Source organism: Gopherus evgoodei, chromosome 2, assembly GCF_007399415.2.
Source record: "Gopherus evgoodei ecotype Sinaloan lineage chromosome 2, rGopEvg1_v1.p, whole genome shotgun sequence".
Lineage (NCBI taxonomy): Eukaryota > Metazoa > Chordata > Testudines > Testudinidae > Gopherus > Gopherus evgoodei.
The window spans coordinates 295,335,525-295,361,117 of record NC_044323.1 but is presented as its reverse complement, the minus strand read 5'-3'; the positions used below and the strand labels follow the sequence as shown (position 1 = coordinate 295,361,117).

Genomic DNA, 25,593 nt, shown 5'->3' with positions numbered 1-25,593 from the left:
AGCGAAGAGACGCGGCCCCAGCCTGCTCCGCTTCCCTTGCCCCAGCCATGTCACCTGGGTTGGGGAAAGGACGCCCCGGGCTCTCCCCGGCAGCGGGAAGCGGAGCACCGCCATCATCAGCCTGTTTTTCTCCACTCCCGCTCACAGGCCTGCCCGGGGAAAGCTGCCAAGAGCCATCACCCCTGCAGGCTGAGGCCACCCGCTTTGACCGTTTCCCACCCACGGCGTGGCTTTCTAGACAGGGGGCAGTCGGGGCGGGGGAGGGAGAGGCAGGCTGGGGGGATCAGGAATGTCAGTGCGATCGAGGGGCAGGAGCCATCGCCCACATGAGCAGGGCTCCCAGGATCCAGACAGTGGCAGGGACTTGACCCAGCCCGAGAGGCTGCTGAACCTCAGGCTCATGCCCAGCTCGGCTCTGGCCTCTCGGGACTTTGGTTTTCAAAGATCAGTTTGTCCTAGGGCACAGTCATGGTGGCTCAGCCGGGGCCCTGACCTTGGGCCAGAACAAGGACGCTAGGAGAACCCCCAGCTGAGCTGGGGTTCGGGGGTATATGGGAGCAACGGGGGACACGGGAGGGCTCAGGTGGCCCAGGGAAGGGAATCTAAGCCCAGGAGGATGCCCCAGGGTTAGAACTAGCCACGAGGCTCTGCCTAGGCCAGGTGGCTTGGAAGTGATGGGGGTCCACTCCCTGCAGAGGGTAACAGACAGGGCTGGGCCAGGCGCACCAACCCCCAGCTCTGGCCATCATGCGCCTGTGGAAACCATCTGTCCTTTGGGCCTGAACGGATGGGAGCACGTGTGGGTGCCCACATAGCCAGGCTGCATTTTGTAGGCCCTACAAATATGGTGCTTTTCCATTTCTTCTGACAGTGACGCAATTTTATTTCTTTCGTTAAAAAACACCCCCTCCCCCCGCGATTCTTTCAGCTCCGGGAGACATTTCCCTCCCTTGGCCAGGCTGGCGATGCCTTGGGGGCACTGGGAGGCTTCACAGTGTCTCTAGCCGTGCAGGGGAGTCCGGGAGCAAATGGGGGTCACCCCACAGTGCAGCCATCTGGCTGGGCAGACGGCCTGTCTAACCCCCACATCCCTGGGAACCAGCCATGCCTGGTGCTGGTGATGCCCAGGCAGCCTCCCCCAGGGCAGACCCAGTTCCCTCCCTACTCGCCCTAAATCACAGCGGGGCAAAGGCTATCCCAGCTACAGAGATGCGGGAGAATGGTCAGGGGTCACAGGCACACTGGAGTGGGGACGGGGGAGGGTCTGTCCCATTGCCCTGCCCTAACGCTCCCCATCTCCCCACGGTGCCTCAGCAATGGATCTCGTAGGCGATCTGCGGCTGGAACGCGAGTCCCTGATTGACAAACAGTTCGCTGGCCTCCCGCTCGCCCTCCTGCTCCCCCTCCAGGGTCTGTGTGGCCTGGTCCTGCAGCGGCTCTGGAAGCCCCGGGAAGGCCCCGGCCAGCCCCTCGGGGTCCTTGTAGGTGGCGAAGAGCGGCTTGGTGCGGTCGATGACGAACATCTCGTGGCCCCGCTCATCACGGTACTCCTCCAGCTGGGCGAAGGTGGTGGGCCCGTCCGAGTAGTCGTTGACATAGAGGATGTTCTCCTCCTTCTTGGCCTTTTTCCGCTTGCGGTGCTTCCTGTAAATCATGACGATGAGGAGCAGGGCGACGAGGGCCAGCAGCGAGATCCCCACGGCGATGGCCGTCTGCGTGGCCATGCTCAGGGCGTTGAAGTCCATGCTCTCCATGTCGTAGAGGGGCTCCTGGCTGACGTCCACGGAGGCCGGGTAGGCGAGTGGCGGCAGCGGCGGTGGCTGCTGCTGGGAGAGGTTGACCATGAGGTGGAAGAGCACGCGGGCCATGCCGCCCGGGTTGGAGGCCTCGCACGCATACTTGCCTGCGTGGGCCACCGTGATGTTGTTGAGGAAGAGCATCCCACTCCCTGTGTCCGAGTCGAAGCGCTCCCTGCCGCCGCGCTCGCGCAGCTCTGCCCTTCTGCCCAGCGGCTTGGCGCTCGCCGTGACAGGCCCTGCCCGCACGTGGGCCACCTTCCGCCAGCTCACCAGCGGCTGCGGGTAGCCGGAGGCCTGGCAGGAGACCCGCAGGTCGTCCCCGAGCCGGGCCGTCACCTCCAGGGGCTCCACCTGCACTACAGGTGGGATGCAGATCAGGCTGTTCCCAGAGACATCCAGCAGGCTCTGGTAGGCCAAGCGGGGAGGCTCTGAGCACACAATCTTCTTGTCCAGTGAGCTGAGGAGACGCTGCCCTTCCTCCTTGATCCAGACGCCGAGCCAGTGCAGGGCACAGTCACATCGCCAGGGGTTTTCTGCCAAGAGAAGCTGGGTCAGTCAGGACGGTGTCCAGCCACCTGACTCCCACCCCAAGCCAACGCAGTGGCCGGCTGATGAAGAGGCAGGTCCAGACGGAGCACTGGGCTGAAGGAAGCTGTGCTGGCAGCTCCAGGGAGCCGGGGTGGATAGCACTGGGGAATGAACTGAAATTCAGTCGAAGGAAAGTCTGGCTGAAGCTGGAGGAGTTTCCTTGCAGGGAGAGCTCAGGGTGGTCCAGGAAGGGGGGCTCCTGGGCTGAGCACAGGTGAGGGATGCAGAGGGGCGACCAATCTCCCCCGGGGACAGGCTGGTTACGCCTCGCTCCTCTCCAGCACATCCTGCTCTGAGGGAGCTTTGGCACCTCAGCCTCCACACCCCAGCGCTATCGTCCCCACTGCACTGCCGGGGGGGGGGGGGGGACGGACACTCAGGGTCCCACAGGGCACGTGTGCAGAGCCAGGAATCAAACCCAGGTGTCTCCACTCCCCGCCCCGGCTGCTAACTGCTAGATCCGCTGCCTCTCAGAGACGCCTGTCAGGTGGAGAAATGATGAATGACACCATTGCTGGGGGAGTATCATGGGGGACCAGTCAGCACCCTCTATCCCCTCTGGACAACAGGGGGCAACCCCATGGCAGCTAATTCCCCAGGCCTCACGGCCCGAGCCAAGGCCTCATTTCCTGTTCCCGGGATGGAGGGGGAGGGAAGAGGTCCCTCTCAGCAGCCTGCAATCCCAGTCCTGGCCCAGAGCCTTGGCTCTCTCTGCCAGCTCCCTGCTCTGCTTCGTGGCATCCAGGCCAGATCGCTGCAGGGTCCCCAATACCCTGAATGCTGGGTGGGGGGTCCAGCCAGGGTCAGGGCCTGGTCACAGATTATTATTGGACTTTCAGAGTGAGCCCCTGCTCCTGCCAAGCAACAAGACCAGCAGATTCCGCCCCCCCCCCCCGCCTCCCTGCCTGACCTGCAGGTGGTGCTCCAGCAGCCAGGAGCCCTGGCACAGCTGGGCCGGGTGGTTACCTGTCAGCCTCAGCACCTGCAGGCTGATGAGGGGGCGCAGGGCGGCACGGCTGATGGTGCGCAGGTTGTTTTTGCTGAGGTCAAGCAGGGCGAGGGAGGAGAGCCCCGCCAGCGCCTGCTCCTCCAGCCTCTCGATGCTGTTCTCCTGCAGGTGCAGCTCCTGCAGCCTCTGCAACGGAGCACGGGGAGGGAGAGTCACGTGCAACGGCTGCTCGCTTGGCCGCTGACACCCGCCAGCAGACATGGCCTGACACGCCTGACATGCGCACACATGTGCAAACACATGCCTGCACCAGCAGGCACATGTCACTGTGCACACATCCATGCCCCGAGTCCCCCCACCAAACACCGCCATGTACACAGAGGCTGACGTACGCCTGCCGGTTCCCACCCCGACTCGCATACATGTTCCCCCCACGCACACATCCAGAATGCCACAAGCTGCTGCCCTTCATGCTGTGAGCCACAAGAGACCCCCTAGTTTCTCAGGGATCCTGGAGGCTCAGCTCTTTCCATGTACCAACCCTGGGAGATGGGGGAACATGATTCCCACATTACGGGGTGGGGGAATCCAGGCTTCCAGCCTCACATCCGTTTCTCAGGCCATTCCAGCCCCTCGTCTGTTGTGTTCGGTGGCTGGACAGGCGCGGGAGCTGCAGCCAGCCGCAGTCTGAGTCCAAGCAGCGGGGTCTCCGCTTAGCACTGCAAGCAGGGCTGACAAAACCCAGTGCAATCACCTGGATACAAGCACGTCCATTGCATGTGGGCATGGGCGGGCTGGGCAGGGAATCCAGATGACCCCACCCTAGGGGCCCTGGCACTGAATGCAGCCCCCTTGGCAGTGCTGTTAGCACCACTCCAGGCTGCCCAGGCAAGCCAGGGCTCCCTTCCCTGGCCTCATCGCAGGAGCGGAGCACCTGTCTCCCCTGGCATCAGGGGACGCAGGCAGCGCCCTCTCACCTGCAGGGCGCAGAAGGTGAAGTCCAGCAGCTTGGTGATCTGGTTGCCAGCCAGGTAGAGGACACGCAGGTGCTCCAGGCCCTTGAAGATGCTGCTGTCGAGGAGATGGATGCGGTTGCCATTGAGGGCCAGCTCCAGCAGGTGCTGCTGGCTGCGGAAGGCGCCCGGCTCCAGTGCCGAGATGGTGTTGTTCTGCATGTAGAGGTACTGCAGGCCCCGCAGCGCTGCCAGGTCCTGCTGGTGGATCTGCGTGATGCTGTTATCCTGCAGGAAGACGGTCTGCAGAGGAGACATGGGGTGAGAGCAACACCCTGGCTCCACCCCCCAGGGGGGCACTGCCTTCGCCAGCCCCCCGCAACCTCCCTGCCCTATGGTGAGAAACACATGCATCTCCCCCTGGAGTAACCCAGCACTGACAGACCCTGCCTCCCCCGCATGCCAGGCCTTGGCCAAGGGCTCTCCATACCAGCCCAGGCAGGGATAACACCCCAGTAGCTGTCAATAGGGCATCTGCTCCGGGGTCGGGTCTGTCATAAACAGATAGCTAAGGGTTAACGTCTCTTTCACCTGGAAAGGAGTAACCTGAAACACCTGACCAGAGGACCAATCAGGAAACAAGACTTTTTCAAATCTGGGTGGAGGGAAGTTTTGGGGTGTGAGTTCTTTGTTCTTTGTGTTGTGTCTGTGCCCTCTCGGCTCTGAGAGTGATTTTTCTATCTCCTGCCTTTCTAATCTTCTGTTTCCACGTTGTAAGTACAAAGATAGTAAGACAATAGGTTTATATTGTTTTCTTTTTAAGACCTGTTGGAGTTTTTCTTTAGTGGGGACTCCAGGGAATTGAGTCTGCAGCTCACCAGGGAATTGGTGGGAGGAAGAAGTCAGGGGGGAAATCTCTTTGTGTTAGATTTACTAAGCCTGACTTTGCATACCCGCTGGGTGAGGGCGGGAGAGAGATTAGCTCTCTCGGTACTTGTGTTTCCAGGACTGGAAGCAGGGAATCTCCTAGGGTCGTCCAGGGAAGGGAGCCTGGGAGGAAGTAACCAGGAAACAAGGGGAGGGGGTTATTTCCCTTTGTTGTAGGACTCAAGGCATCTGAGTCTGGGGGTCCCCCAGGGAAGGTTTTGGGGAGACCACAGTGAGCTAGGCACTGTATAATTCCTGGCTGGTGGCAGCTTTACCAGGTCCAAGCTGGTAACTAAGCTTGGAGGTTTTCATGTTAACACCCATATTTTGGACGCTAAAGTCCAGATCTGGGAAAAAATGTTATGACAGGGTCCCAGTGGACATGGGGGCATTCTAGCAGGGTTTACGCAGAATGCACTGAGGCTTAGCACAGCACTGGCCTTTCCTTCCTTTCTCCTGGTTTCTCTAGCCTCGTTCGGTGGCTGCAGGCTGGCGAGGGGCCTGCTGCCTGGTTCACCCAGCGGATGGGGTGAAGCTGTTACTGCTGATGGCCCCTTCTGACCCAGCCCCCGTGGAGTATACGCCAGGAGTTAGGTGCTCAGGGCATGACATTCTCCCCAGTCCTAAGCGCTGTAGCTAAGTCAAGTTAATTTTTATGTGTAGACCAGTCATTGCTATGCACAACATCACTATGATCCAGCCTCTCCTCTCCATTCATCCCACTCAAACCTCATCCCGGCTCTCAGCATCTCCATCAGGCACCATCCTTCTCTCTGGCCCTGATAAATGCAATCTTCCCCGCTCCTCTCCATTCTGCTGCAAAGACAGTTCTCCCAGCGGGCCCCTTTGACCACATTGCCCCCTCTTTTTAGATCCCTCCCCAGACTTCCCCTTCTCTAGCGCATTCAACACAAGCTACTGTCTTCAGCCGTGGGTGCGTTGAGAGAACCTCCTGCCATGAACTAGTATCGTACCCTTGTTCTCCCCCACTTGTAGCCAGCTGTTGTCTCTTGCCCTGTACTTAACCTGGGCAGGGACTTCTTATTCTGTCTGTACAGCACCTAGCGCTACCATAATAATTGCCCCATGTCTCTGTTTCCCTCTCTGTAGAAGGGGATAATGACCCTTCTCCCCACCCCCAGGTGCCTGCTGGATGGATGCCAGCATGAAACTGAGTGGGCCTGGGAGTGCCCAGCCATACCTGGGTGGAGGGGTGGATGCTGGTCGGGATCTCCTTGAGGCCCAGGGAGCCGCACTCCACAGTCATGCTGTAGCAGCGGCAAGTGACAGGGCAGCCATCGGCCCTAAGCGCCAGCAGGAGGAGCGACGAGACAAGCAGGGCCATTTTAAACCAGCTGGCAAAGAGACAGAGAGCAGGGGCTGAATATCACCAATGCAGAACACAGCCCTGCCCCAAACCCCATCGCCCCTGTGGAGCTGGGACTAGAACCAGGTTCCCTGGCTCTAAAGAGCGCACTTGCCCACTGAGCCAGGGGAGGTCTTCTCGGCCCAGCCCCAGCGGTAGGTCCCTGCTCCTGGACGCAGGTCCAGCCCCCAGGAGGCGATGCTCACATGTGAGTCCTACCCATCCATCCCCAAACCAGACTGGGCTCCTACAGCCCAGAGCTACCCTCACCCCCGGGGAGAGGGCCAGGAGCTGAGGTCTATGGTGAGGAGGTCTATGGTGCGGTGACCGTGTGGAAGGGTCGGTTAGAGGCAGGAGAATGGCCCGGAGCAGCCCCCACAATGGGGAGGATTGGTGGGGGGGGCCATCCATGGAGCGAGGAACATGGACTCTGAATGGCAGGGCAAATGGGGGAGCTGGCTCCCAAGGGACACAGAGCAGATGCTTTGAGCTGGGTGGGCCAGAGGCTGGACAGGAGGGCACAGCCCTGCCCCAGCGCTTGGGTATGACCAGCTCAAGCCTTTCCAGCTACACCATCAAGATTTGGTCACTGCTCAGTGGGGCTTATAGGGATGGAAGCTCCATCTGACCCAGTCCAGCTCCATCCCTGAGTGCCAATCGCACCCCACCCCCAGCCTTCCCTCCCTGCCCTCAGCCCCCCATCCCAGCTCCTCTGTCCCTGAGCGCCAATCCCCCCCAGCCTTCCCTCCCTGTCCCCAACTCCCCATTCCAGCACTTCTGTCCCTCAGCGCCAATCCCCCCTGGCCTCACCTCCCTGCACCAGCCCCTCATCCCAGCTCCTTTTCTGTCCCCGACCGCCAATACCCCCCAGCTTTCCCTCCTCGCACTAGTCCCTCATCCCAGCTCCTCCATCCCTGAGCGCCAATCCCCCCCCAGCCTTCCCTCCCTGCCCCCAACTCCCCATTCCAGCTCTTCTGTCCCTCAGCGCCAATCCCCCCTGGCCTCACCTCCCTGCACCAGCCCCTCATCCCAGCTCCTTCTCTGTCCCTGAGCGCCAATACCCCCCCCAGCCTTCCCTCCCTGCCCTCAGCCCCCCATCCGAGCTCCTCCATCCCTGAGTGCCAATACCCCCCCAGCCTTCCCTCCCTGCCCCCAACTCCCCATTCCAGCTCTTCTGTCCCTCAGCGCCAATCCCCCCTGGCCTCACCTACCTGCACCAGCCCCTCATCCCAGCTCCTTCTCTGTCCCCGACCGCCAATCCCCCTCAGCTTTCCCTCCCTGTCCGAGACACCTATTCCAGCTCCTTCTCCGTCCCTGAGCACCAATCCCCCCCAGCCTTCCCTCCCTGTCCCAGCCCCCATTCCAGCTCCTTCTCCGTCCCTGAGCACCAATCCCCCCCCGCCTTCCCTCCCTGTCCCAGCCCCCATTCCAGCTCCTTCTCCGTCCCTGAGCACCAATCCCCCCCAGCCTTCCCTCCCTGTCCCAGCCCCCATTCCAGCTCCTTCTCTGTCCCTGAGCACGAATCCCCCCCGGCCTTCCCTCCCTGTCCCAGCCCCCATTCCAGCTCCTTCTCCATCCCTGAGCGCCAACCCCCCCCAGCCTTCCCTCCCTGCCCCAGCCCCCATTCCAGCTCCTTCTCCGTCCCTGAGCACCAATCCCCCCCGGCCTTCCCTCCCTGTCCCAGCCCCCATTCCAGCTCCTTCTCCATCCCTGAGCGCCAACCCCCCCCAGTCTTCCCTCCCTGCCCCAGCCCCCATTCCAGCTCCTTCTCCATCCCTGAGCACCAATCCCCCCCAGCCTTCCCTCCCTGTCCCAGCCCCCATTCCAGCTCCTTCTCCATCCCTGAGCACCAATCCCCCCCCCGCCTTCCCTCCCTGCCCCAGCCCCCATTCCAGCTCCTTCTCCGTCCCTGAGCACCAATCCCCCCCGGCCTTCCCTCCCTGTCCCAGCCCCCATTCCAGCTCCTTCTCCATCCCTGAGCACCAATCCCCCCCCGCCTTCCCTCCCTGCCCCAGCCCCTATTCCAGCTCCTTCTCCGTCCCTGAGCACCAATCCCCCCCAGACTTCCCTCCCTGCCCCAGCCCCCATTCCAGCTCCTTCTCCGTCCCTGAGCACCAATCCCCCCCCAGCTTTCCCTCCCTGTCCCAGCCCCCATTCCAGCTCCTTCTCCATCCCTGAGCACCAATCCCCCCCAGCCTTCCCTCCCTGTCCCAGCCCCCATTCCAGCTCCTTCTCCATCCCTGAGCACCAATCCCCCCCCAGCTTTCCCTCCCTGTCCCAGCCCCCATTCCAGCTCCTTCTCCATCCCTGAGCACCAATCCCCCCCGGCCTTCCCTCCCTGTCCCAGCCCCCCATCCGAGCTCCTCTGTCCCTGAGCACCAATCCCCGCCAGCCTTCCCTCCCTGTCCCAGCCCCCATTCCAGCTCCTTCTCCGTCCCTGAGCGCCAATCCCCCCCGGCCTTCCCTCCCTGCCCCAGCCCCTATTCCAGCTCCTTCTCCATCCCTGAGCACCAATCCCCCCCAGCCTTCCCTCCCTGTCCCAGCCCCCATTCCAGCTCCTTCTCCGTCCCTGAGCACCAATCCCCCCCAGCCTTCCCTCCCTGTCCCAGCCCCCATTCCAGCTCCTTCTCTGTCCCTGAGCACCAATCCCCCCCGGCCTTCCCTCCCTGTCCCAGCCCCCATTCCAGCTCCTTCTCCATCCCTGAGCACCAATCCCCCCCGGCCTTCCCTCCCTGCCCCAGCCCCCATTCCAGCTCCTTCTCCGTCCCTGAGCACCAATCCCCCCCGGCCTTCCCTCCCTGCCCCAGCCCCCATTCCAGCTCGTTCTCCGTCCCTGAACACCAATCCGCCCCGGCCTTCCCTCCCTGTCCCAGCCCCCATTCCAGCTCCTTCTCCATCCCTGAGCGCCAACCCCCCCGGCCTTCCCTCCCTGTCCCAGCCCCCATTCCAGCTCCTTCTCCGTCCCTGAGCACCAACCCCCCCGGCCTTCCCTCCCTGCCCCAGTCCCCATTCCAGCTCCTTCTCCATCCCTGAGCACCAATCCCCCCCGGCCTTCCCTCCCTGTCCCAGCCCACATTCCAGCTCCTTCTCCGTCCCTGAGCACCAACCCCCCCGGCCTTCCCTCCCTGCCCCAGTCCCCATTCCAGCTCCTTCTCCATCCCTGAGCACCAATCCCCCCCGGCCTTCCCTCCCTGTCCCAGCCCCCATTCCAGCTCCTTCTCCGTCCCTGAGCACCAACCCCCCCGGCCTTCCCTCCCTGCCCCAGTCCCCATTCCAGCTCCTTCTCCGTCCCTGAGCACCAATCCCCCCCGGCCTTCCCTCCCTGTCCACTCCCCATTCCAGCTCCTTCTCCATCCCTGAGCACCAACCCCCCCAGCCTTCCCTCCCTGTCCCAGCCCCCATTCCAGCTCCTTCTCCATCCCTGAGCACCAATCCCCCCCAGCCTTCCCTCCCTGTCCCAGCCCCCATTCCAGCTCCTTCTCCGTCCCTGACCACCAATCCCCCCCGGCCTTCCCTCCCTGTCCCAGCCCCCATTCCAGCTCCTTCTCCGTCCCTGAGCGCCAACCCCCCCCAGACTTCCCTCCCTGCCCCAGCCCCCATCCCAGCTCCTCTGTCCCCGAGCGCCAATCCCCCCCGGCCTTCCCTCCCTGTCCACTCCCCATTCCAGCTCCTTCTCCGTCCCCGAGCGCCAATCCCCCCCAGCTTTCCCTCCCTGTCCCAGCCCCCATTCCAGCTCCTTCTCCGTCCCTGAGCACCAATCCCCCCCGGCCTTCCCTCCCTGTCCCAGCCCCCATTCCAGCTCCTTCTCCATCCCTGAGCGCCAACCCCCCCTAGCCTTCCCTCCCTGTCCACTCCCCATTCCAGCTCCTTCTCCGTCCCCGAGCGCCAATCCCCCCCGGCCTTCCCTCCCTGTCCCAGCCCCCATTCCAGCTCCTTCTCCATCCCTGAGCACCAACCCCCCCCAGCCTTCCCTCCCTGTCCCAGCCCCCATTCCAGCTCCTTCTCCGTCCCTGAGCACCAATCCCCCCCAGCCTTCCCTCCCTGTCCCAGCCCCCATTCCAGCTCCTTCTCCATCCCTGAGCGCCAACCCCCCCGCAGCCTTCCCTCCCTGCCCCAGCCCCCATTCCAGGTCCTTCTCCATCCCTGAGCACCAATCCCCCCCAGCCTTCCCGCCCTGTCCCAGCCCCCATTCCAGCTCCTTCTCCATCCCTGAGCACCAATCCCCCCCGGCCTTCCCTCCCTCTCCCAGCCCCCATTCCAGCTCCTTCTCCGTCCCTGAGCACCAATCCCCCCCAGCCTTCCCTCCCTGTCCCAGCCCCCCATTCCAGCTCCCTCTCCGTCCCTGAGCATCAATCCCCCCCGGCCTTCCCTCCCTGTCCCAGCCCCCATTCCAGCTCCTTCTCCGTCCCTGAGCACCAATCCCCCCCGGCCTTCCCTCCCTGTCCCAGCCCCCATTCCAGCTCCTTCTCCGTCCCTGAGCGCCAATCCCCCCCGGCCTTCCCTCCCTGCCCCAGCCCCCATTCCAGCTCCTTCTCCGTCCCTGAGCACCAATCCCCCCCGGCCTTCCCTCCCTGCCCCAGCCCCCATTCCAGCTCCTTCTCCGTCCCTGAGCACCAATCCCCCCCGGCCTTCCCTCCCTGTCCGAGCCCCTATTCCAGCTCCTTCTCCGTCCCTGAGCACCAATCCCCCCCGGCCTTCCCTCCCTGTCCCAGCCCCCATTCCAGCTCCTTCTCCGTCCCTGAGCACCAATCCCCCCCCGCCTTCCCTCCCTGCCCCAGCCCCCTATTCCAGCTCCTTCTCCGTCCCTGAACACCAATCCCCTCCGGCCTTCTCTCCCTGTCCCAGCCCCCATTCCAGCTCCTTCTCCATCCCTGAGCACCAATCCCCCCCGGCCTTCTCTCCCTGCCCCAGTCCCCATTCCAGCTCCTTCTCCATCCCTGAGCACCAATCCCCCCCGGCCTTCCCTCCCTGTCCCAGCCCCCATTCCAGCTCCTTCTCCATCCCTGCTCTGCAGCCATGTTGCCAGTTCACCATCCTGGCCTGCACCCATTGATGCCAAGCAGAGTTTGCCAAGTGACTCCCACGGCAGCAGGATCGGGCCCTCTGCTTCACAGCCACACGAGGCCAGGCTGACAGCCCTAAGCCCAACGGCCTGGGGTGTCCCACAAGGGGCAGAGCAAAGGGGCTCACCCTCCGGGTCCCATTCTGTCCCTAGCCTCCCGGCAGAGGCTGCGGCAAGCGCCGGTGGCAGTGTCAGCTCTGGCCCCCTGCCCTGGCGAAGGCAGGACTGAGACCCAGTGAACTCATCACACCAGCTGCCAGGCAGGAATTGGGAGGACTGGGGGGGTCGCCTTGTCCTGGAACCAGCCGCCCCCAAAGAACGCCCCTGCTCCCCCCCCCCCAAGGACCAACATGGCATTGGCTAGCGGGAGCTCCCGCTGCTGGGGAAGGAGCAGTCAGCCTGGCTGAGGCTCAGAGAGGAAGGTCCCTCTCTGGCTGGACCTCATGCAGGGCAAAGGCCAGGCGGAGCTGTGTCTGGCAGCCTGGAGGAGGCGCCCTAGGCAGCCAGCTGGGACAGGGTGTGGGGTGGTGAGTGATGGGGGAGCAGCGACACCACGTTCCCCAGGGTGTTGTGTTAAAGGGACATAGCGCTTATTACACAAAGCGGGGGGTGGGGGGGTCGCACCCCATGCCAGCCCCAAACTTTGAAAGCAGGCAGGAGAGAGACGCTCCAGTGGCTTGGGCGCTGGCCTCCTGTGACGCACCAGGGAGCAGGGCAGATTGACCTGGGAATGTTGCTGGGGAGATACATTGGGGATGGGGGGGCTTCCCTTGAAGGCAGATCCCTGAGCTGTAACCTGAGCCGGGAGGGGGGTGGGGAGAAGTGACACCCTCTGGCGAGAGACTGGACAAAGGAGAGGAAGAGCTGGGGGAGGAGGAAGAGAGCTGCTGGAGGAGGTTTTAGTTTTAGTTTTGGTCTGGGGGGTGCAATGCAGGGAACCCCAAGCTGGGGTCTAAGCTCCCTGCCCCCCGAGAAGGACTTGGCTGAGGGGTCCTGGCTGTACCTACAAGCTCTGTTTTAGACAACGCTCCGACTGTCCAATAAACCTTCCATTTTACTGGCTTGTTGAGAGTCACAGTGAATCCCAGGAAGAGGGGTGCAGGGTCCTGACTCCCCCACACTCTGTGACACCTCCAGAGCAGAAGCTCCCCATCCCTGATCCCCCTGGTGCCTGGGACATACCCCCAGAGCTCTGTCTGCTGGGGATTCGCAAGCTGCTTTCACTAATTTGTCACTGTCTGGGGAGACCCGATTTCCAGTTCCGCAGCCGCTAGCAGAATAAGAGTGGGCCCTCGTCCCAAAGAGTAGCAATGGGAGGGAGGGTCCCCTGTCCCTCTGGAACAGCCATGGGGACCAGGAGAGCTGCCTTGGAGAACGCTGCCTACAATGGTGTCCAGGAGCCCCAGGACTGGGCTACCACTGGCTATTTGTCCCCTGCCCCCTTCAGACTATGACATCCAAAAACCTGCCCCAGGGCATCCCCTTAACTAGGCCCAGGCCCTGGGGTCCCGCAGAGCCCTGTGCTGCCCCAGAGCCAGCCCAGCCGGAGCACAGTGAGGGGGTCTCCTTTGCCCACGTGCTTTGGGGCATAGCTTCATCCCACAGGTGAGTGGGCAGTGGAACGCTGGGGCCCCTGGGCTGGAGACGGGCAGCCATGGTCACGAGGAGACAGGGCAGCAGGAGATGCTCCCAGGCAGCGCGGTCTTTCCTGCTACGACAAGGGTGGGAGACCCGCTTGGCTCACCGGACCAAGTGACTCTCGGCTCAGGCCCAGCCACTCTGCACGGGCGGAGCAAGGCCAGAGACAATGGCCCACTCACCAGTTCACTGGGGTCCTTGTGCCACCATCCCCACCCCTGAACAGGCGGAGAAAGCTCAGCACCTCCTGAAACCATTAGAGGCTTTGGCTCCCATCTCCAGCAATCAAGCAAAGCCCCAAATGCCAGCGCCACCCCCCTAGGAGGGCTCATGCCAGGGCAGGCCCGCCCTTCTCCCTAGCCCCCCAATAGCCCCCGCCCCAGCCCCAGCCCAGGGGATGGAGAGGCGATTGCTCACTGCTGACAGGTGCTGGGCTGGCGCTTGACACCAAAGACCCTAGCAGCAATGCAGCACGGGCGAGGGTCGTGCAAGCTGCTGCCCCCGGGGTGGAAGGGCTCACCCCAGCCCGTTCCATCCTCGCCTTTTTTTCTGCCAAGATTCTCCATCCCGGTGCTGACCCTGCCAATGGGAGGACACGTCCCCAGACAGACCTCGGCTCACTCAGCAGCCTTCAGATGGCGAGGACTTCCCGGGCACTGGATCCTGTGACCCAGACAGGAGCAGGGTGCTGAGTCCTGCACTAACCCCTGAGCCAGGCTCCCCTCCTGTCCTGACACACGGCCTCGTGGGCACAGCCCCGGGAGGGCTCAGGAGAGCCGGATTCAGCTCCTGACTTTGCCACAGACTCCCTGCATGACCCTGGGAGTGTCACTTACTGTGTGCAGTGGTGTAAACAGAGGGGAGCCCTTCTCACCTCCCTGGATGAATCCATGCTGGGCGGCGCAAGGGGCCATGGAAGTGCCTAGAAGTAAGCTTTTATTGCATCCATCAGTGTCCTGGGCCCGTCACAGAGAGCGCAAAGGAGAGAGGGCCCTGCCCACCCCAGATACATCAACCCGCCAGGCGGCCCAAGCACGGATGCTGGGTATTCTCACAGGCCCTGTTCATGGTCCGTCCTGCCGCAGATTCAGTTCCTGCTGGTTACTGTTTGCCATGGCTTGTGTCAAGGACTTGGGAGACCTGTAACATGCCAATGGGCAGCACAGGCTGGGTCACAGAGAGCTGGAGTGAACTCCTGGGTCAGTGTGTGTGCAGCAGAGAGCCCCCTTATTCCCATTTCAGCCCAGCCCCATCTCCTGCGTGCACACCTAAGGCCCCAGTGAGTGGGGGTAGGCTGGCCAAGTGCAGGGCTTTTGGCACAGGCGCAGCCATTCGCAGGGCAGCGAAGCTGCTGGCTTATCCCAGTGTGATGGGCTGGTCCCAGTCAGGTCTCTGCCTGACTGTTGCCCTCCCCCAGCCATTCTTGGGGCAAGCGTCCAGCACAGCAGGGCAGGAGCCCTGGCCAATTTGCTGATCCCTGCCCAATGCTGTCACCAGAGCAATGAGGCTGAATCCAGGAGTCAATATTCCCACACTGAGTATCTACTTGTGACTAATAGATGCTTGTTTTCAACACCCCACGCACCGCCCGCTGCCTGCTAATCACAGAGACACCCAGAGCTGGGCAGCAAATCCAGCCTGCCGTGGAGCTGTCCAACCGCTGGCTGCACCCTGCAGGCCCCAGGCTCTGTGTGTGCTGTTCCTAAGCTGGACCCAACTCAACTGCAGACTCACTCACAGAAAATCAGGGTTGGAAGGGACCTCAGGAGGTATCTAGTCCAACCCCCTGACCAAAGCAGGACCAACCCCCAGGCAGATTTTTACCCCCGTTCCCTAAATGGGCCCCTCAAGGATTGAGCTCACAACCCTGGGTTTAGCAGGCCAATGCTCAAACCACTGAGCTATCCCTCCTCCTGGAATGCCCGGCCTCACTGGGAACCATGCTCTGTGCCCACTGCCCTGCTATACGCAGCTCAGAGCTGTGCAGCCCCCTCTCTGGAACCATCCCAGAAGCACCAACTGGATGGGTGCCAGAGCTGACGGTGCCCAGGGCAGGCTGGCAGGGATCTTAAATGAACCAGCACAGTAGGTGGCCGGCTGAGACTACAGTTCCCGGCATGCACTGCCGCTAGCCCCTGTAGTCCCAGCAGGCTGCACCTCCCGTATTAAAGGCCAGGGCAGGTGCCACCTTCTGTTTTATGCCATTTAAAGGGCAGGCATCATTTGGGCCAAGGAGGGGATCCCTGTCTGCCTGGCCCTAGGGCGCCTTCATCCAGAGCTCACGTTCGCTCCAGCGCTTCGTTAATTGCCTTCCAGTCCCTTTAAGGCATAACAAGCAGAAAGCGCGCTCGACTCGATTAAAATTTCATCCGGAGCCCATGGCAGCCGAGAGGGCGAGTGGGCAGCCATCCATCTGCTCACCGAAGGAGGCACTAAGCCTCCAAGCTGCTGAAGTCTCGCAGGCCCGGGTAGCTGCCTGCGATGCCCAGCTCAGGACGAGCCTGCTTCTGTGCTGGGAGCATCTGTCCAGCCCAGAGCCGGTGAAGAGGGGAGCCCAGTTCCCGCTGCATGGTAGGCAGCCGCTGACATGACCCATGCAGACAGGCTGCAGGGGGTGATGATGCAGGTGCTGGCTGGAGCCATGCAGCGGAGCGTGTGCGGGGGGGTGGAGTTTGGGGATGTTAGCCCCCCCATCCACTGTGCCATCCAGCCCTGCTCAGAGGAGAGGGTAAATCGCCAGCAGCCCCTGGCACCTCATCTGCATTCACGCTCCCCACACTACTATCCCAGGAAGCAGCACCAGGACTGACAGTGCCAGAAAACATTAGAAACGAGCCCCCAGCGCAGACACTGCCCCGTCTCTCTGCAGCTCAGATCCCATCTCCGCATCCACCTCCGGCCTGAGCCCACTCCTGCCCCTTTCACAGGGAGCCGGCGATGATCCCATGTCACAGCACCTGCTGGGAGAAGGTGCCTTGGGCTGCTTCTCCGAGGCTGTGCAAGCAGAGACCTTTGGGCTCCCACCACTTCGTTCCTCCCAGCTGCCAGGAGGCGTGGCCCTGGCCAACAGTTGGGAGCAGCAGCACTACGTCATCACGCAGCTGGGCTGCATCCTGTATGGAGTGCTGGCCTCACTGCCCAGGCCTGGGAGCCAACAGGCCTGGGGCTCAGCTGAGCCCGGTGCACTGGCCTATGTGAGTGCCCAGCACTACCCAAGCAATGGAGCAGAGAGGCCCAGGGCTGCTCGCCCCATAGGACCAGCCGGAGCTCATTGGCTGAGTGGAACGGGGCTGGGTATGGGAAGGGACCAAGCCCCGCAGGAGGCAGGAGAACCAGTCAGGAGGCGACAAGGGGATTTAATGAGAGGACAAGAATGAAATGGAGCAAAAGGAAAGTGGAGGCTGAGTAGCGGGAAAGCAGGTGAGCAGGAGACGTCTTGGGCCGTGCAACCGTCTCCCACCGGGAGCCCCATTGCTTGGGTGACTTATAGCTATGCTGGGCAGATGGCAGGGAGCAATTCTGCACTGGCTCCTAGGGAGCAGACCAGGGTGGGGGGCCCAAAATGGCTTTTCCACGGCACCGAGCTGGGATTCAGGAGACCTGGAGTCAATTCCTGCCTCTGCCACCGACTTCCCATGTGACCTTGGACACATCACTTGTGCTCTGCACCCCAGCTCCCCCTATCTGAACAGCAGAGAATAAACCCTCCCATTAGCCCATGAGCTCTTCAGGGCAGGGACTGTCTCGCTGCATCCACATTGGTCCAACCCAAATAAAATAAACAATAGCCCAGCTGAGTGTCGGTCCCCACACCCCCAGCCGCCGGAGGAGCTGGCCCCCATCACAAACCCCCAGCAATTGAGGAAAAGCCCCTAAAACAGCCAGTAGAAACTGATGAGGATCAGACAGCGCATTCCAGCGTGGGCAAGATCTACCCCGGAGCTCATCGCTCATCCCGGGCGGATACCTTAACTCCAAGCCCCCAGGGAGCAGGGCCAACAGCCCCACTCAGCCCTGAAATGCTCAGGAGGCCAGAGCAGACGAGCCACTGAGGAGAGCAAATCAAAGCCAACAAGCCAGACGCTCCAGCTCCCTGCATGGAAGGGGCAAGCTGGCAGCTGCTCCCCGCTGTGATGGGTGCAGCTACAGCAGGACTTGGTGCCCACGGGCAGGGAGGCACCCGGTCCAGAGAGGAGCATCTGCATAGGCAGCAGGCCACGGGCAAGATCAAGACCCAAACACCAACTGCTCCAGCGGCCAAGGGAGAGACTCCCCCACAGGACCAGGAATCAGAAAGGACGTCCCACAAAGAGGCGAGGAAGAGAGACTGTGCCTGGCTCTGGGGTCCCGGCCTCTAGCCTGCTACTAGCCCAGTGGACAAAGGCTGCACCAGCCCGGCGTTGTCTCTTCCCCATGGAGCAGCACCAGCCAAAGGGATCCTCCCCCCAACACATAGACTTGGAGTGGGGGTGCTTGTTGATGTGACAGTTGGGTGGCTCGGGGGGGTGTTGATGACATGACATAGGGCAGCAGGGAGGGTGGGGGGCTGTTCATAGCATGACACCCGGGCAGCTAGGGGGTTGATGGCACGATGCCTGGGTGGCTGGGAGGAGGTGTGCTGATAACATGACACCCGGGCAGCTGGGGCGGGGAGTTGTGGGCTGTGGACAGCTAACAGCGGGGGGGGCAGGGGACTGGCAGGCATGACTCCTAGGCAGCTCCGCTGCAGGGGCATCACAGGGGGTTGCTATCAGCTTAGGCCTCTTTACAGCAGGTTTCATGGCGTATTTAAAGAGCTCCAAATAATTCCAAAGCTGCTTACAGGGCAGGGGATTTGGGACTCAGGCTTCTCTGGGGCGGGATTAGCCACGGGCAGGGAGAAGGGGCTGGCAGGGCTTGTTGGGCTGCAACTGGGGCTGATCCCAATGGGAAGACCCTGGGCACAGAAAGGGAAGGGACATGCCCAGGGTCTCACTGATGAAGTCAGAGGCAGAGCCGGGAATAGACTCCAGGTGTCCTGACTCCCAGCTCCCTCCTGCTCGAAGCACAGAAGCAGACAGCCTCTCTTGCAGCAAGACCCTCCGGGGCCAGCACTGACGCTCTAACACAGAGAGACTGGCCATTTCTCCCAGCCCGCCCACACGTGGCCCACCCCATGGCCAGGAGAACTGATAGCAGCTGCCACCTTCTCTCCAGGCACATCAGCAGCAGCATTACCCACTCCACGTGTTCAAAAACCAGCAGTTTGCCCCAGAAGATCACAAGACTGGCTCAAAAGCCAAGAGATTTTAAATAATTATAAGATACAGGCTCTTGTCATTCACCTGCTGGATTGAGCTTTTGGGGGTGCAGGGGGCACATTTTGGGGCTTTTCACCAGAGCCACAAGACCAGAGATTCTCCCCTATTCATCTGCCTTCAGCAAAAGAAAAACCCTATCACAAGGCCTGCAGTGTGTGTGTGTGTGTGTGTGTGTGTGTGTGTGTGTGTGTGTGTGTGTGTGTGTGTGTGTCTCACTCTCTCTCTCTCCCCCCATCTGTCCATCCGGGGGATTGGCACTCATGCACTGGGGAGTGCACACTGGTGCACAAAAGTGAGTGCTGTGGCATGTGATGGATGCTGGGTGCGTGCGAGTGACTGTTTTGGCCTGCACTGGCGTGCCCCATGGTGCTTACATTTGAACGTGCGTGTTTGCAGGTGCGAATGAGCAGCAGGGGTGAGCAGGGTGTCCTTTGATAGGGGGCACACGTTTGGGCACGAGTGCGTGTTTTAGCACGGAGCTGTCTTCTGTGCTGTAGGCGAGAGCCCGTGTTGATGGGGCCGCGTGTGCTTGAGCACGGGCGTGCTTGCTGGACCGTGAACGTGCATGTGGGTGCATGGGAGAGCATTGTGTGAACACTCCCCAGAGCAGGGCCCCGCCTCTCATGTCAGAGCAGAGGCAATGCATCTGCTTTCATGGATCCAAGCTGCAGGAGCCTGCCGGCTGCAGGGCTCTGCTCCACAGCAAAATATTGGTTCTGACAAGAAGCAGGCAGTTGGCTTGGAGCAGTGGAGCAGCCAGAGCGGCTCCTGGGAGTTTCCGATCAGCTTCTCCGCCTGACCTGCCTTGTGCGCCGGCAGCACACTGGCATTGCACGCCAGGACGTGTGAACTCGCAGCAGGTCGCTCACAAGCAAAGCTAGTTCAGCAGCCTCAGCAGTCCACAAACACGTTTGGGCAGGAAGAGCAGAGTCTGCTAGCCAGGCCGGGCAGGCCCAGAGCTCCGGTTAGCTGTGTGGTTATTTAGCCGTCTTGGCTGGACGTTACTGAGGTTCGGGGCTGTAGCAGGACTGGGCTGTCACAGCTTCTGTCCCGTGTTTGCTTTGGAAGCGAGCAGCCAGCCAATTCCAGCAGGGCTGGAACAGGACCCTGACCGTGAGGGCCGCGTGCTGTCACAGGGCTCTGGCTCCATCTGGATCAGCCGCACACACAGCACTGAGATCTCTCCCTCACTCAAAGCTCTGGTTCTGACCCGCTCCCGTCGTGGGTACTAGGCTGGGAGTTCGGAGAGCTGGAGTCTATCCCCAGCTCTGTCACTGAATGGGAAAATCCTCTTTGGGGCTCTATTTCTGCTCCCTCAGGGTAGACCATGTCCCAGCTGCATCTTACACAGCACAATGGGGCTTCCAGCTCCAGCCCTACGCTAATATCAACACCCACCTGCCCTGGGGTTTAAATGCACCATCAAGGGTTACAAATAAAGGGAAGTCCAGAGCTTGGGCCCAGAGGATTTCTGGGGCGTTGGGCAACTTCCCATCTCACAGGCACCAGCAGGTCACAACATACAGGATCTGACTAACAAGACAACTTTTCCATAGAAGGCTCCCATGGTACTATACACAGGATCAATCCCTTCATCTACCATTGAAGTGCAGCCACCTCTAGCGCAGAATATCTCAGTCACATAACGGTGCACAGCAATCCTACACAGCAATTTGGGACAGGAAGTGAGGAGAAAGCCCGCAGCCAATCGCAGCCTCGTGGGGGATGTTAGCGCTATCAGAATCGGACTGTGGCTGGGATGTTGGGTCCATCGCCTCACTAGTGGCTGCAGCTAGCTGTGCCTGGGCTAGCAGGAGAGCCAGAGCTAGGAACGGTGGAGTTCTCATACCAGCACCGACTCACTCCATGACCCTGGACTGGTCAGGGCGGGCCCTGTACCCACTCGGTGCCTCAGCTTCCCCAGCTGTGAAAAAGGATCATGATACAGGCCTGCTTCCCCGATCCTATTGCTACACTCTCCAGGCTGCTCCCTGTCCCTCTCTCCTGGCTTCTCCCAGCCAAGCTCCCACCTCCTGCCCTTCGAAGGAACATCCTCTCCCCCCTCCAGGATTCATATTCCTTTTCCTCGCTGAGTCTCTCCTCGCTCCCCGTGGTCTGTTTCTTTGCCTGGAAGCTCCTCAGGGCAGGATAGGTTAGGTCAGTTCTCCTGCAGTTGCTTGGACAGTGCAGAGGCCACGGAACAGGTTAGGTGCCTCCAAACAGACTGATCCAAGGCCAACTCATTCGTGGCTTTCACAGCAGTGGGGTTTGGGGGGTGAGGGGTCATTAGCTCATCCAGGCCTGCAGGAAGATATGCAAACCCTGGGACAGGCTCCACCTGCTCCAGTAAGGTTGGCTCTGCCCCGCACAGTGTATTTAGCGCAGGGGGTTATGCTGCCTACCAGTGAGACGTGGCAATATGGTTGAGGTAACCGGTGCCATACCAAAACGGAAGCTGCTCGGACAAACCCTTCCACCACCAGGGAATAAAACAAATCTCCGTGGAACTGCAGAGTGACAGCATGGCTAGAATTAAACCAGCCTGCTCTGAAAGCCCAGGCCTTTTCCACCTGAGTTACAGGAGAATCTCCATGGCTGTTAACAGTACAGGGCCTGTGACACACAGCTGAACACCCCTGACTCAGTACACTAGAGGGCAGTGGTGATCACATGTACCTAGTCCAATCTGTTCCAATATCATCATTAGCATCCCAAAGTGGCTACGGGTTAGTGACTGCCGGTGGACTCCCTGAGCGCGCAGGAGCCAGACCTCCAGAAGGGGCGTGACACAAGGTCCTTCGCTGGCTGAGCCACCGGGCAAGACAGAGTGAAATCAGCAAACTACACAAAGTCAGGTCACACTCCAGCTCCACCTCAGCAGGGTCAGCTGCATGGCAGCCATCTGGCCCAGAGCACAGAGAACTGGGAGTGGAAACAGAGTCCATCTCAGCTAGCTCTGAACTGCTCCTAGAGTGACAGAGGCCTGGGGCCAGATTGTCAAGGGCTCGGCACCCACTGTGCCCCCGCTGCACTGGGCCCCTCTGACAATCCAGCCCTGAGGTTGCTGCTGGCCAGTCCTCGTGTCCAGGTCTCAGCCCATGTCCCGGGGGTGTCCTCAGCACACTGCATTGCCTTGGCCCTGTGCTTGGCAGCCTCAGCAGAGGGGCCTGGGAGCAAGTGAGCCATGAAGATAGGGTGCCACCAGGGCAGTGCCTTGCATGACTGCGGCCTGGGCTGCGTCTTAGAGATCCAGCCACCAAGGCCATCAACACAGCACCTTTCGCCAGCAATACATTCATGTAACACTTCCCCCCAGGCAGAGACAGACAGACCCACTGCCACCAGCCGATCCGTGCGCACCCTGTCACCGTCCATAACCAGCACCTCACGGTTAAAGCAACGATAGGTCTTCGTGTTCCAAATACGCAGATCCTGTCACTTTGGCCAAGGAGACTCCCCCTCAGCTGTTAGCAACATGGGGCTTGTGACACAGTCGGGCAGATCTGATTCCACCCACCAGAGATCAGTGGTGCACACTGTGTACACACACACACAGACATTACCCGGTACAGAGAGCTCATCTCAGGACCCTGGACCTACACACTCGCATTGCAGAGTATAGAGTGTAACAAGCCTGGGCCGCTATGGGAGATGAAATAGGGGGCTGGGGGCACGAAGGGAGGTGTATGGAGGTGGAGGGGAGAGATAAGCCTTGTACCTGCAGGAAGCCCTGTTCAGCTGGTACACACTCTCCCCCCACTCCAGTTCGGGGTCCCCTACCCCACTCTGGGTTATCCAAGCATGAAGCCAGTATGGCTGGGAGAGGATGTCTCCAGAGGGCTTGTGTTTCTGTCGCACATGCAGGCCAGCGTGGGTGACCCTGATTCTGGGCCTAGGGATAGATCAGCCGCCCGAGCCCACCAGCCCTGGCTCAGGTCTGATGCTACAGAAAGGGTCACAAAGCTGGGGGAATCCTGGCCCACCCCCTCTCCCGGGGCAGGGGCAGCCAGTGACCCTCTCTCACAGGTGAGGGAGGCAGGAATGCTCCTGGCTGGGACCCTGCTCCTTCCCGCTGGCTTCTCCCATTCACCCCCGAGTCTCTCCCCCCCCCCAACCTCTAGGCTCAGTCTTACTCCCTCCCCTTGATTCTCTCCATGCCCCAGCCCAACCTGGGGACCAGCCCAGGAGCAAGACCTGACCCTTCTTGCCAAAAGACCCCCCTGCAAGCTGACACCATCCACCCTGTGCACCAGAACAGCCCCCTGCCCTGGGACATCTGGACTCAATTCTGCCCTGACTCCTGCTGAGGAATCAATGGGGCTGCACGGGGGGGGGCAGACATCAGCCCCTCTTAGGGTATCCTGAGCAGCCTGTGACTGAATGGGGGGGGCTGGAAAGGGACCCAGGTGCGAGCAGATCCCACCAGCAACTCCCCCTCCCCCGGCCACACTGGCACTCCATTCCCCTGCCAGTAATTCACCCCAGCTCTGTCCCGCTGCTGCCACTCGGGTCCTCCCATGGGAGGGGGGCATGACCGCTCCCTCACCCCTACCTTACAGGCACGAGGGGAGGGGCACAGAGACCTGAGCCAGGCCAAAGAGCCGGGAAGAGAACCCAGAAGTCCTAGTTCCGAGGGCCCCACGCTCTCACAAGCAGCTCGCCAGCCTCCCTCCCGGTGACTTCAGCAGGGAGGGGGGTTTCTGTCCCCCAATTTCGACAGCCAGACCCGACCCCATTCAACATCTGGGAAACACCCCCGTCCCCAGGGCCAGGCAGGGGGCACACGACCCCCCCACACCCCAGGACGGGTCTCTAGGGCCAGGCAGGGCGCCCACGACCCCCCCCCCCAGGACGGGTCCCCGGGGCTAGGCAGGGCACACACGACCCCCCCCCGGGACGGGTCCCCGGGGCCAGGCAGGGCGCACACGACCCCCCACCCAGGACGGGACCCCGGGGCTAGGCAGGGCGCACACGACCCCCCACCCAGGACGGGTCCCCGGGGCCAGGCAGGGCGCACACGACCCCTCCACCCAGGACGGGTCCCCGGGGCCAGGCAGGGCGCACACGACCCCCCCCCCCCGGGACGGGTCCCCGGGGCCAGGCAGGGCGCACACGACCCCCCCCCCGGGACGGGTCCCCGGGGCCAGGCAGGGCGCACACGGCCCCCCCCCGGGACGGGTCCCCGGGGCCAGGCAGGGCGCACACGGCCCCCCCCCGGCACGGGTCCCCAGGGCCAGGCAGGGCGCACACGACCCCCCCCCGGGACGGGTCCTCGGGGCCAGGCAGGGCGCACACGACACCCCCCCCCGCCCCGGGACGGGTCCCCGGGGCCAGGCAGGGCGCACACGACCCCTCCACCCAGGACGGGTCCCCAGGGCCAGGCAGGGCGCACACGACACCCCCCCCCCCCCCGGGACGGGTCCCCGGGGCCAGGCAGGGCGCACACGACCCCTCCACCCAGGACGGGTCCCCAGGGCCAGGCAGGGCGCACACGACACCCCCCCCCCCGCCCCGGGACGGGTCCCCAGGGCCAGGCAGGGCGCACACGACCTCCCCCCCGGCACGGGTCCCCGGGGCCAGGCAGGGCGCACACGACCTCCCCCCCCGGCACGGGTCCCCGGGGCCAGGCAGGGCGCACACGACCCCCCCCCCCCGGGACGGGTCCCCGGGGCCATGCAGGGCGCACACGACCCCCCCCCCGGGACGGGTCCCCGGGGCCAGGCAGCGCACACGACCCCCCCCCCGGGCTCACCTGCGCGGACGGGCTGCCTGGCAGCGCTCCCGGTCCATGGCATCCGCCTGCAGCCCGCGGGGACCTGCCCCGAGCCCCGCTCGCCTGGCCCCGGCTCCAGGGGGGGGCCTCCCGGCAGCGCGGGCGGGGCGGGTCAGCGGGATCCGCGCAGCCCCGGAGCCAGGCGCGTCCGCCGCCCCCTGCGCCTGTCCCCGACTGAGCGCGGCGGCTGCTCCGGCCCGAACCCGCAGCCCCGGCCCGCTGCCTTTGGACCCGATTGGCGGCACCGGCTGACATCACCCCGGGCTCGGCCAACCGCGGGCCTGCGATGTGATGTCACGCTGCTTCGCCCCGCCAGCTCGCGGGCTCCCACATGCACGCGTGGGTCGTACACACTCTGCCACAACCATAGCGCCACAACCACAGCCACACACACACACACACACACACACAGCCACAAACACACGCGCACACACACACACACGCAGCCACAGCCACACACACTTAGTGCCACAACCACAGCCACACACACACACACCACCACAGTCACAAACACACACACACACAGCCACAGCCACACACACATAGCGCCACAACCACAGCCACAGACACACACACACAAACACGCGCACACACACACACACGCAGCCACAGCCACACACACATAGTGCCACAACCACAGCCACAAACACACACACACACAGCCACAGCCACACACACACAGCACCACAACCACAGCCACACACACACACCACCACAGTCAAACACACACACACACAGCCACACACACATAGCGCCACAACCACAGCCACACACACAGCCACAAACACACACACACACACACAGCGCCACAACCACAGCCACACACACACACACACACACACACAGCCACAGACCCCACCACAGCCATGCGTGCGTGCGCACACACACACACAGAGCACCACAACCACACACACACAGCCACAGCCACACACCCCACCACAGCCACACGTGCACACACACACAGCCACAGACACACACACACGGGTCATACACACAGCCACAGCCACAGACACACACACACACACACACACACGTTGTACACACACACACGGCCAGACACATGCACAGTGTGAGAGCCTTGGGCTGGGGGCAGGGAGAGCCCCAGCAGAACTCTCAACCCCAACACACTGGGGAAAGTGCCGGGGGCAGCCGCGTGGGCACGGTTTGGCCAAGGGACTGTTGTGCCTTGCCTGGGGCAGGGGGGAGGCAGACACCTTGGGGGAGAGGGGTGAGTCTTA

At 62.3% G+C, this 25,593-nt stretch overlaps 1 protein-coding gene across 1 annotated transcript; it reads right to left on the bottom strand.

Moving 5' to 3' along the window:
* Positions 1-871: 871 nt before the first annotated feature.
* On the bottom strand, positions 872-24,408 carry LRRC24 (leucine rich repeat containing 24). The gene is made up of 5 exons (XM_030553959.1): positions 24,335-24,408; positions 6,418-6,571; positions 4,314-4,592; positions 3,354-3,522; positions 872-2,332 (listed from the first exon to the last, which is right to left on the bottom strand). Exons 1-5 carry the CDS (start codon positions 24,370-24,372, stop codon positions 1,311-1,313), a joined length of 1,662 nt encoding a protein of 553 aa, XP_030409819.1. The 5' UTR covers positions 24,373-24,408; the 3' UTR covers positions 872-1,310.
* Positions 24,409-25,593: the final 1,185 nt, after the last annotated feature.